Source organism: Acartia tonsa, chromosome 9, assembly GCF_053477335.1.
Source record: "Acartia tonsa isolate MP-2025a chromosome 9, ASM5347733v1, whole genome shotgun sequence".
NCBI classification, from domain to species: domain Eukaryota; kingdom Metazoa; phylum Arthropoda; class Copepoda; order Calanoida; family Acartiidae; genus Acartia; species Acartia tonsa.
Window position 1 is genome coordinate 15,230,865 of NC_137268.1, and position 12,842 is coordinate 15,243,706.

Below are 12,842 nucleotides of genomic sequence, written 5' to 3' on the forward strand. Positions count from 1 at the left end.
TTGAAGTATTTAATTCTTTTTTCATAAATAAAAAAATTACGTTCATAATAGAGTAAATCTAAGAAAACTGTATTTTAAAAGAATTCGATTGTGGCGACACTTTCTTTGTGTTAAAATATTAAAACTAAAATTTTATCATATTAACCCTTTGAGGATGGTAATGTGAAAAAAATATAATTGAAAAATCTTTTTAAAATCATTTAAATTAATAAATATTTACTTCTTTCTTTTAGATAGTAATGGCGGGGGAGGAAAATTGATTTATTGAGAAATAGATAAATAGATATGTACTTATAGAAAACTAGCCAATAGATATATAGTTATATTGAGCCAACTCTAGTGGTACAGATAACCTCTATCAACGTGTTCCGCTTTATTTACTAATTTTGCTTCTATTACTTATAATATTTAAAAATTAAAGGGTAATTTTTACCTTTTGCCCAATTAACTTAATAACAAGAACGACAACATCCATAAATATCGAAACTCTTGAATGCATAAATAATAACAGAAAAGGAATGGAAATTGAAAAAAGATAGGTTGCACAACAGACAGACAGAAATTTCAGCCGATATGTTCATGTTTCCCCGTACTGTTTCTTAAAGGCTGACGCATTGAAGGATATTTCGAATAATAGAGTAGCTTTAATACTAAAATAAGTAAACGATAAAAAAGCTGGGTATCATTTATTGGTAGAAACACAAAAATTAGGTGGCTTTTTGGCCGTCACCTTTTTAAAGCGGCTATAATTGGCGTCTGCGGTTCCTGCTAAGGCTTACTACTCACCCAGATTAGGTTGCAGCTGATTTCTTTAACTTAGCATTCATTTGATTTACTTCGTTTCTTTATAAATTTGCTAGCGGTTGCGACTTAACATATTGGAGCTCTGTATTCGAAGGGACAGTGAAGTTCAGAAAAATAGTGTAATTCACTCCCAAGACTTAAAATATCCTAAAACCATCCAAGAATCTTTGCAAAGCTTCCCTGAACTGGAACCTAATCGATTCATTAGCATTAATTTTTTTTGGCTACAGAAAAAAATTTACTTCTTTATACTATAGGATTTAAATACATATTTGAAGCCATCCGTCTACATATCTATGAAGACTAGATTGATGTTAAAAATATACTTACATTTAAAAACCCTATTATTATCATGTACTTTTTTAAAAACATACATATAATAATTTACAAGAAAAAAAAACACATTAAATACTGAAATTTATTAGAAATTAGAAAATTATACAAACTAAGAAATAATATATATCACATAAAATAATACAAAAAATATCATATTTATATATCTAAAAATATATTTATACAGAATAACCACTCCCAAAAGAAACAAAACTATACAAAATTTAATGCATAGCTTGGCCATTATTACACCCTATATTTGCTAAAGTAGAAATATAGGCTGAGATTCCATAATTTTGATTCTAAAAATTCTGGGGGGCTTTTTTGGGGGGATGGAATAGTTTTAACTAAATCATTAATACTTGGAACTGGAAGATTTTTAGGAAAGTTTTTTTTTTGTTTTCATTAATATTAATTTAAAATACTATCACAAAATAAATAAATTGGTAATATTTAATGTCTTTAGAAAATGGAAGTTACAATATTTACATCTATCAAACGCGTTGCTAAATTCAAAGTGTCATAAAATACTGAATACCAGGGAGTAAGGGAGGGGACAATGGATCGAATATTAAATTTTTAGGAGTCTCAAATTTTGGGTACTGGCTTAAAGGGAATGTGCAGGAATTTAGCAGGTTCTGACTGACTTTGGGTACTAGCGCATCATTGCCGCTAACTCACTGAATTAGTTTTGAATATAGCAGACAGAAAAAAATGTTATGAGATGGCTAGTTTTAACAATTTTTTTTCTCAAAAAAAACATTTCATAGATAAAAAATTTATTGTGATATTTGTGTAATAAACAATATAAGAACCCTTAAATTTAATTCTTGTATATAGTGGCATTTTAATATTAAGAAATATGGGGTGAACAAGTTCCAGGACGATTTTTCGAGTAATTAATTACAGAATGGTCAAGTCAGTCTGATGTACTGGTAATCTAATTTCTAAATGGATGCTTTTTTCTTATTTTATAGTTTTCTAAATTTTATTAACACGCCCTTCACAATTTTCTTCAAATTTTCTGGATATATCTGGATTTCATGGCCTTTCAGCGAAAACTCTAAAATTGAATTAATTGCCCATAGTCCCCTCCCTCACTCCCTGACTTAATACATACAAGTTAATTGTGATTAAAAGGTAAGACGCAAATGGCAATAATTAAACATTTTCAATCATAATCAATTATTTTCTAGACGTGCTAATAAACTTAATTTTCAGTTTTAGTGTTATTTTTAATGTTAAATCAAAGTATAATGGAAAAAAATATTTTCTTTATGATTATATTTTAAATAGAAATTAAAAAATTGAAATCTATGATCTTATCCTCGTTCTACCGCCAACTCCTAATGGCTGGCCACACACAGACAAACAACATAAAAATGGAAGAATTGCGGATTTAGAAGGAGAAGCCGTCTCCAGTTGGATCCAGAATCCAGGGATAATTTCTGGGGCACGGGACACAGGTGTGCAGGCGCAGGGTTTCACCAGGCAGTTCCCGAGAGGTCAATGGACAGGGGTTGGACAGGGAACAGTGCGGCTGACCCTGGAAAAAGGAATCCTACGATTCAATTTCAGTTCATATTAAAACAGTTTTTTATAGCTTAGGAAGCGCTTGAAATTATCATGTGTGACGTCATAAAAATACGTCTAAATCTTTTTTAGGGGTTTTCTTTCCAACTTCTCCTCTCATTCCTCATTTATAGAATATTTTATGACGTCGCACATGACACTTCCCAGCGCTTCATAGCTTAGTCCACAAAACGATAAGGGACGTTAAAAAGCATTAATATTTTGAAATCAATTAGCAAAAGCAATTTTTTTTTATCAATTTGTAAATCAAGCCACAATCAGAGATAGTATATAGATAATAATATTTTACATATTTAAAAAAATAAACTTCTATTTCCATTATAACGGTTTGAGGTATTGACATACGAACAAATCCTATGAATAGAGAAGCCCAGCTATACTACAACAATTTCTAACCTTTACGTCACAATGTTCTTTCCAATCTTCAAAATCTCTCAAAGAATTCACATCTGTAGGGGTTTGCATCCATTTTATGACCTGTTTAAAATCAAGAGTTCAAAAAAATCTAGTGTGCTAACTCAAATTGCTTATTAAGAACTTATTTTTTTAATTAAATGGGTAAGGTTAAATTAGGGCGATGATCTAACCCTGCACTAGGGCGGGTCGATTTGCAAGCTTTTTGGGATTTTCCCATTAGTACACATTGGCAAGGGTTACTGGGCCAATATAAAACCCTGTGAAACTTGAAAGGGGTTTTGTAATCCAAAAACAACGGGCGCGCGGAGGGTTCAAATTGTGCCCACCCCCTTATAAAACCAAAAATTAAAATTTAAACACAGGCATGTTGCATATCAAAATGACCGCATTGAAATGATGATTACAAATCTGAAAACCGTTTTGAAAAATATTGATTCAGTCTGAAATGATTTTTTAAATAACCTACCCAATAAACAGTTTTGACAAAATTAGCTGTTTTAGGTAAGTTAATGAGATCTTATTCGAACCAGGAGCAATATTTTTCGAAGCGGTTTTCAGATTCATAATCAGCATTTCAATACGGTCATTTTGATATTCAACACGCCTGTGTTTAAAGGAATTAAAATTTTTGGTTTTATAAGGGTGTAGGCAAATTTTATACCCCCCGCGCGCCCGTTGTTTTTGGATTACAAAAACCCCTTTCAAGTTTCATAGGGTTTTGTATTGGCCCAGTAACCCTTGCCAATGTGTACTAATGTGAAATTACAAAATCGACCCACCCTAACCTCCACGGCTTCTCAGTTTCCAATGTAACCTTTACTAAAATGGCAAATAAAACTGTTGAATTAACTGTCATACATCTCAGGCTAGGAGCGAGATATTCATAAACAGACTTTGGTTCCTGATTTTACTCCTCAAGACATTTTCAGAGAGCACAATGAAGCCATAGTTTTATTGCAATAAAATTTTAATTCCCACAAGGGGAGAATTAAAATAATCGAAATTTACATAAAGCTGAACTAAAAGTCTTAGAACATTTTTAAAGATACCAGTAGTGCTGAAATGAGTAATGACATGATTTACAATGATGTGCTAAAAATTTTCCTTTTGTCACACCCTAATATTCAGTTTTCTATGAATATAAAAGTTTGTGATCTTATAATTGTACATTTTTATCCGCGGAAAGCTGTGTGTTATACGATGCGAGAAATAACTATATCGTACCTGAGTTTCGGTGACAAAATAAACATCATTGTATGTCTCCAGTGTCATTTTAATAAAGTTCAGCAACACTTTGGTGAATCCTTTGTTCAACTAAAACATAAAAATAAGTCAGAATTGATCAAAAATAGGCAGTTTATTTCTGAAATGTTTGTATGTAACACTTTCGGAAACAGCTATAAACCCTCACGGGATATATTTACACGAAGTTTCACTCCAAATCGGTCCAGCGCGGCGGTTAATGATATTTTTATACGACAAAATGAGCCTATTGACGTCACACGGCTTTGTCGAGTCTCTTTTGATATACACATTCAGTTAAACATCCTGTTTCATGTTAGAGTTCAAATGAAATGTGGATCATGTAAAGAAAATAAAGTAGCGTATTTTAACAGTAGCTTTTGATTATTTATTTTATGTTAGGTAAATGTTAATAATTGCGCCGCAGGGTAAAGGAAATGGCCCTGCTGGGTTAGATCCCACTGCTCGTGCAAGAAATAGGAGAAAAGATACTGTGAAAATACGACAAAACACTTCTGCTTTGTTTTCTTTCCATAATCTGAAAATGTTACCTGGAGCCAGGCAGCATCAAAGCTGAGACTGAGAGGAGCTTTGTTTGTGCTGTAATGCCTCTGGAAGTTGTGCTCCAACAATCTTTGAAACTGGTCCTTGTCATAGATGTTGCTACAGGATGATACAAGGTGACAACCTGACAGGGCCTCGTCATAGCTGGGGTCATCTCTGTATACAAATATGTTATCCACTATTTATTAACTCAATAATCTTTTTTCACTACCATTTCATAAGAATAATAGGTCCTTTTTTATCTTCAGCATGCACAGAATTCCCATCTTTGTCAAAAACAATTAAGAGGGAGGGAAAATTGTTTAATTTCTTAACACTGTGGAGTTACCCTGTACCCAATATAACCTAAACTAACCCAGGTATTAATGAACACCAGCAAAAAATATTCTTTCATTTTAGAATATAGGGAGGTTGAGGTGTGTGTGCTCGAATAGGCACTTTGGAGGGAACCCACCGAATGTTTTGGTTATATGTCTATCTGATATTTGTTTTCTACTTATGATCTCTTTAACAGATTTACTAGTTTTATCATGTTCATTTCAATTTTCAAGCATCTTTAGTTTTAAATTGAAGTTGAAACCAACTCCTGTTAAAAAAAACTGGTTCTTATTATTTTGTTTTTGTTTGCGGGGGAGGGGGAGAGCTGTAAGTTAAAAATAGTTTGTGTGATGAATATTGTTTGACCATAAAGTATTTCAGCATAAATAAATAAATATTAAATATTTTGCTACGATCTCCCTTATTGAAAATGACCTCCCCCCCCCCAAAAAAAAAATTGAATTTTAACAATTTATATAACTTGGTTTTAGCGAAGTTGTAAACTTATCATAACTAAAACTAAAAAATTCCAATTTTGTTTATATAATATTTTGTTAGAGGGGTGGCGTAAGGGTGGTTCAGTAGTGATTGTTGGTAAATTAATAATGTTTTTTTTATAAAATTACTGCGTGCAATGGTTTAAAAATTTAGTTGAAAGTAAAATGATTAGTTTGTGCATAAAAGATATTGATCATACTAGAGGGACATTCAAAACATTTTATTCAAGAAAATTGTATCGCAATAGGATAAGCTTTGAAATGTTCAATTAATTCTAAAAATGGGGGAATTTTATTTTCAATAAATCCTATTTATAAATAAAATATTTCGTTCTGTACATCTTTTTACATATATCTATTGGCTGCAACGAAAAGTTAATTACACATCAAGACCCGAGTATAAATTTAAATTCACTTAATAAGGTAAAATTTTCTCAGAAATTTATTTTGTTAATGTATGAACTATTAAAATAATCATTTTTAATATAAAGTTTTGTTTGTTTTGCATTTATGTAACTCACAAAAGCCTACTTTTGAATTATTATTAAACCTCGGTAGGTTTTAGGCTATTTTATCTTAAAATGAATTACCACTTTTTTTATTATAAATAAAAAGTAAGGGGAGGAAGATATTTTTTGTTTGTTTGTTTATTACTATAAGTCAGGTGTTAGGTTGTACTGAGTAGTGGGTAAGGCACCGTAGCTAATGACCCCAAATGATTAGGTAAAAAAACCAGCACCCCTCCTATTTACTTTTAATTCTTAAAAAGTGGGTGATATTTGGGGGTGGGGGGGGTGTCTATATATCAAACAAAACTTCTGCCACCCAAAAGGTATTAATAGGTTTTATGTGAATAATGTTCCTTCTGTCAAGCTCATTGATGGGCATCTCCCAGACCCTGTGGGACCTGCTGGGACAGTTCTGCGCGTTACCGTGGCACTTGTGTGGCATTCTGAAACAAAAAACAATATCAATTTATATTTCTTTATTGCCTAAATAAAAAGATAACTCCCACCTTACTTGAAAACGCACTGTCTGTAATTTATATAATCAAAGGAATATATCGAATTATATGAAGTTGCAGAGTGATTTTTTGTCGGAAGCTTAAGATTTTGTAATTAACTACCGATTGTGTTCTCTATTTAGGGAAGCTCTGCAATAGATCCTGGGATGGTTTTAGGCTGTTTTAATTGTTTTATTTAAATCTTGGTGTGGTTTTCATAGACAAAACATATAATATATTACATATAATCCAAAAAAAGATATAAATAGCTAAATCATATATAAAACATATAATATATTACCGATAATCCAAAGAGTATTAAGAGATGAATCATAAACAAAACATATAATATATTACCTATACTCCAAAGATTATCAATAAATGAATCATAGATAAAACATATAATATATTACCTATAATCCAAAAAGTATTATTGATCAATCATAGACAAAAGATATAATATATTACCTATAATCCAAAGAGTATTATTGATCAATCATAGACAAAAGATATAATATATTACCTATAATCCAAAGAGTATTATTGATCAATCATAGACAAAAGATATAATATATTACCTATAATCCAAAGAGTATTATTGATCAATCATAGACAAAAGATATAATATATTACCTGTAATCCAATGAGTATTATTGATTAATCATAGACTAAACATATAATGTATTACCTATACTCCAAAGAGTATTATTGATCAATCATAGACAAAAGATATAATATATTACCTGTAATCCAAAGAGTAAGGCCAGATAGGTTTACGACCCAGAGGAGCAGCAATAGATGAATCATAGACAAAGAATTGTTCTTCCATCATTTCAAACTGAGTGTTACCGCCAACTCTTCACATAACATAGGCTTATTAGAAAATAAATTAAGGAGAAAACCATCCAAATGTAGCAAAGCAAAAAAAGTTCATGGACGTCAAAACCTGTTCCAACAGACAATCCATCTTTTTGAGGAATGTGCACGGCTGCCGATCCCTTAATTAACTTTTGAAGAGAAAAAAACTTTTTTTTTAATCCCTTGAGGGTTAGGTCTTTAGGCTTTAGCTTTGCGGTGCCATATCCCTACCAGATGGGGCTTTCTATAATCTTTGTTAAAGTGACCTTACCTAACCATTAAAACGGATGCAAAATGAGGGAAAGAACCTTTTTTTTTTTTTAAATACAAATATAACCCAAACAGAATATTCATAAAGTAATAAATAAAATATTAGTTAGCTGACAATCAAAATAAAATTATTATTGTGATCAGTCAGCAATGAATTTTTAATTGACCATTTGTTTTTTGCTTTCCTTTCTTAAAGCAAAGTTGCTCTACCTTTGAGGTCAATATGCCAGTAACATATATATCTGATAGTTGATTTAGGTGTGTTAAAATCGTTCATTTGTTTTCAAACATTATAAGAAAACTCCTGTAACATGTAGCTTTAATGTAGAAAACATAGCAACTATATCATTATATAAGTATGTGTGTTAGATATGGTTCTCCTTTACAGTAACACTATTTTTAATTGTGTCGGAAAGTTTTGTAACTATTAAATAAAAAGGCCGAGGAAATTACAACCTCCCCCACCCTCATAATTTAGTTGTTACTTTTTCTTAGCAAGTAGAGGGTCGACTTACCCTCTTTAATTTTTAAATCTTATTTGATGACTATCGCTGTTTATAGATATTGTTATCCTTGTTATTTATGCTAATTCCATAGCATATACTTTTAATGTGGAATTAAGTTTTGATTAATTACAATAAAAAAGTACTAACAAATATTTTACTCAAGTCGCCACTTTATAGAGCAAAACGAACGACAAATTTGAAATACCTCATTATTAGAATAAAGTTAAAAATAAAAATACATTTCTGACACTATTTCAACGTATAAATCAGGCAAAGTTTACCTCAACTACAGCTTGCAAATGATATATTATCATTGAAGTAATGCCCTTTATGAGCATTAAACATTAAATATGTTCGTCAAGTAATATAGCATCTAGTTCAATAGCAGCCGAGATATTCGCATAACATTTTAGTAGATGGTTTTGAATGTAAAATATTAGTAATAAGCCAATGATGCCTGAGATATGGAGCTCTGAGACCAACAATGCTACCATCAGTTATATTGGCAAATTTTTCTATTATCAGTCTGGCTCCAGCCATCTCACTCAACCAATCCTAAAATAATTCATTTTTTAGATCTAGAATTTCGTTGACCAATAATAGGCCAGTATAAATTGTAAATGACCAATAGTAAAATATATACTGGCCTATCAATGGTCAATTATATTGTATGACGTCATTTTTAATAGGCACAATTTGCTGCTTTGTGTAAAGTAGACATTAATATTTTTAATTTACCTCTTTGAATATTTTAATTAAAGTATATGAAGCTTACAAAGGGGTGTAGAGGGATTTTTAACTAAGTTTATTTATATGTGTATACTGTATAACAAGAATCCCTATTTTTTCAGTGAATGTTGATCAGGGATCGGAAGCCGCGCGTAAGCCGCGTGTAAGCCTCAGTGAAATCGTCATTTTATCACTATAAAATTTAGCTGGATGTATAAAACTGTCTCTTTAGTAGACAATCCTTCTTTCAAAAATTTCTTTTTCTGCTCACAAGCAGGTTTAAAACTGAGGCTTATGCGCGGCTGAGGCGCGGCTTCCGAACCCTGATGTTGATACACCGAAAGTGACCAAAAGTTCTTTTCGACCAAAAAAGTGCAGCTTCCATGAACAAAACTAAAAATGGTTTTGATAAGGCAAAGCAACAGGGCACTATAAGAAATATCTAAGTAAGCAGCTTTTTCTTTAAAGCATTTTATATATTTACCCATTAACGGCAGCTGTTTTTGCCATTCCCGAGGTTTTGATGGGCACTTAGGGTGGGAAAGATTTATTTTTTTTAGTAAACTATAAATTACTTTTATATAGTCAATTTAATTTACTAAATATCATGTGAAATTAAAATTGTTCTACATCCAACCAGTTTTTGTCCAGATGAAGTTCAATTGGACGCGGATTTGTTTTATCTTTAATGGGTTAAAACTGACTACTTTATTTTGAAAAGAATATAAAGAAATATTTTATCTCAAAAGAATTTAAAAAATACATATCATACTTTACCTCATAAGATCCTTCAGTCCAATATTTAGGGCTCTCTCTATTTGTGATTGAAAATACTCCAATTTCATGACCACGTCTATGTAATTCCTACCAAGAGAGATTAATATTACAATTTTACCAGGGGCTGCTTTTCAGCCAGTTAATTTTTATTGAAAATGCCACAAAATTTAACATTTTGTTGGAGTAAAACTTGTTTTATTACGTAACCGAAGGGGAGGGGTAAGAAGGGGAGAAAAAAGAGGAGGGGGTTGTGGGGAAATTTTCCTTTAGAATTGTTTGTCAGAATTACATTCCCTTTTTCCTGCAATTTTACCCAACCGATAATATTATTCGCACTTAGCCTCTAAGGCTGGGTAGGTTCGGTCTATAAAAATGCCTGAAACCACCCACAATATAAGATTAAAACAAGTTTTGTTAGTCCGGGGGGGCCGTAGAACTGGACTTACAAAACTGGTGTATTATTTTATTTTTTTTTAACATTCGTAGGAAATAGTCTGTAATCCAGTGCTATACATTATTTATCATTATGTCTGAGAACCGGTTCTAATCCAGCGGTTATAAATCGGTTTCTACGACGTACTGTAAAAAATCTTTCTCGTATTCATTCGAATCCGGTGGACAGGAACCGGTTCTCATCCATACGAAAAAACTATGTCTAGCATCGTATTATATCCAGTTTTCTACGAATATAGAAATGTAAAATCATAAGATTAAAACTAGGTTTAATCTTATAATTGTACATTCTTTATTCGCGGAAAGCCGTTTATAATACGATGAAAGAAATAACTATTCCGCTCTTTTTGGAACCAAAGTTTACTACATAGAATAGTTGTAGGATTTCAACATTCAATGTAAAAAATAACATTTACTATATAAACTTTTTGTTAATAAATTGTAACAAATTACTAACCAATCAATCAATGACTTTCTAAAACTCATCTTTGCAATTTTGTAACTTGTATTGCCAAAATTATTGTTGATTCATTTTCTAGGAATAGCGTTGCAGTTTTATGATTTGATTTTTTTTGTTTTGTTAATTTTGGTAAATTTTCTTGGTATATAATGATACTAAGCGAGAAATGATAGTGTCTAATTTTTCAAAGTTTATAGTAATAATGGATATATTATTACTTGAATTTTACACCATATTATCATGTTCTCTAAGAAAGTGAAATTCGTGGTGGGCTAAAATAACGACATTCCCCATCCCCTCCTCTCTTACTTGATGAACGAACTGACCAAAAAAATACGTCCCATGTTAGTAGTCATAATATCCACGTATATGATATATCCATTTATAGTAAACAAATGGTAATATTTTATTTTCAGAATCACGCAACCTTTGAAATACAATATTTTGTTTTGTGGTATGATTTAAGAAACCATACATTTGTAAGCATTTAAATGCAAAACTTATTATTGTTATTGTTTCAATTTTACATTATTGTAGCAGATACATAATGCCTAAATTTATTATTGTACTTTAGAGAAAAAAAGTGTAGGGAGACAAAGTGTCTGAAAAAATCAGCCATGTGGCGTCATAAAAACGAGGGGTTATCCATCTCTTTTTTTGGGGGGGTTTCTTTCCCACTTCTTCTCTCTCCTCCCTAATTTTTATGACGTCACATGACTGATTTTTTAGATACTACAAAAAATTTTGTGTAAGCAAATTACTTTCCAATGGTTCATAAGATGCAAAAACACTGTATAAGTGTAATATTTCTAATCACTTTTTCATTTCCTCTCATGATGGCCAAAACCGATTTTAATTATCATCATGATTTTTATATCATTAGTAACCATTTTCTTCCTGAATTTTAAGATTGAAAAATCTTTCAAAAAGGGTCTACGGGAGAGAAAAGGAATTATCAAAAGTATCCGAGATAGATATAGAAATTTTTAACCATCAATTTTGTGGGTTTTGATAATTTGTTAAACTTGTAATATTCCTGGACGGCGGAGTAGTTGGTGTACTTGTGGGATACAAAGAAAGTTCCTTTAGCTGAACATCCATTAGGATTCAATAATTCCTCCTGAAAAGTATAAAATTATTATTCTCGGATCATGGAAAGAAAACGAAGTAGCGTATTTTGTAGTATTTTCACAGTAGCTTTTGGTGTTTTTTTAGGTTAAGTAAATGTTAATGATTTTCCTGCAGGGTTAGAGCCCCCGTAGGGGCAAGTAATAGGAATATTTGGAATAAGTGTACATTAAAAAATGTCCCAACCTTTTAACCAAAGTCCGAGGCAAAGAGCTAAAAATATTTCTATAAATCATAAAAAGGAGCTTTTACAGAAATTAAGTATTCATGTCTTTTGAAGCATGCCCGACTTACAGACGAACCAAGTAAATCATATAATGGATGTTCATCAGTATAGGATATCTTAAACAAAATTCCAATTTAAATATCATATTATCACATTAGCGTTACAGACAGACATACAAATTAAATTAAGGCGTAGCTTCACTACTAAAAACAATGTTCTTAACTAACCTTAAATATTTCTAACTAACCTTAAATATTTCTTGATAAATGGCAATATTATCAACTGTGACAGCTCCATTGAAGGTAATTGTAATCATCATAGGAACTTGGGTCTTCTCAATATCTCCTAAAATATTTTTGTGGTTAATCATATATTATTTTCTAGGATATAGTATATATCTATCTATCTAAAATCAGTAGAACAGAATCACTAGCTTTGGAAGGATATAGTATCTATCTATCTATGTATACCTGGAATTAAGGTTCCATCAGTAGAACAGTAACACTCTAGAAGAATATAGTATCTATCTATCTATGTATACCTGGAATTAAGGTTATATCAATAGAACAATATCACTCTAGAAGGATATAGTATCTATCTATCATTGTATACCTGGAATTAAGGTTCCATCAGTAGAACAGTAACACTCTAGAAGGATATAGTA

At 31.3% G+C, this 12,842-nt stretch overlaps 1 protein-coding gene across 2 annotated transcripts in view; it reads right to left on the minus strand.

The window, feature by feature from the left end:
* Positions 1 to 1,208: 1,208 nt before the first annotated feature.
* Positions 1,209 to 12,842, minus strand: part of LOC145328300 (chitin deacetylase 1-like) — a 35,039-nt gene continuing 23,405 nt past the window's right edge. Inside the window, exons 6-15 of one of the 2 annotated variants that reach the window (XM_080171928.1) lie at positions 12,426 to 12,523; positions 11,857 to 11,944; positions 9,912 to 9,994; positions 8,863 to 8,960; positions 7,515 to 7,628; positions 6,631 to 6,720; positions 4,941 to 5,109; positions 4,372 to 4,461; positions 3,127 to 3,207; positions 1,209 to 2,683 (exon numbers count right to left, since the gene is read on the minus strand). In XM_080171928.1, the coding sequence (XP_080028054.1) occupies positions 2,537 to 2,683; positions 3,127 to 3,207; positions 4,372 to 4,461; positions 4,941 to 5,109; positions 6,631 to 6,720; positions 7,515 to 7,628; positions 8,863 to 8,960; positions 9,912 to 9,994; positions 11,857 to 11,944; positions 12,426 to 12,523 (1,058 nt within the window). In that variant the 3' untranslated portion in view covers positions 1,209 to 2,536. Of the gene's footprint in view, positions 2,699 to 3,126; positions 3,208 to 4,371; positions 4,462 to 4,940; positions 5,110 to 6,630; positions 6,721 to 7,514; positions 7,629 to 8,862; positions 8,961 to 9,911; positions 9,995 to 11,856; positions 11,945 to 12,425; positions 12,524 to 12,842 lie in introns of both variants that reach the window. The other variant, XM_080171927.1, reaches the window with a different exon arrangement.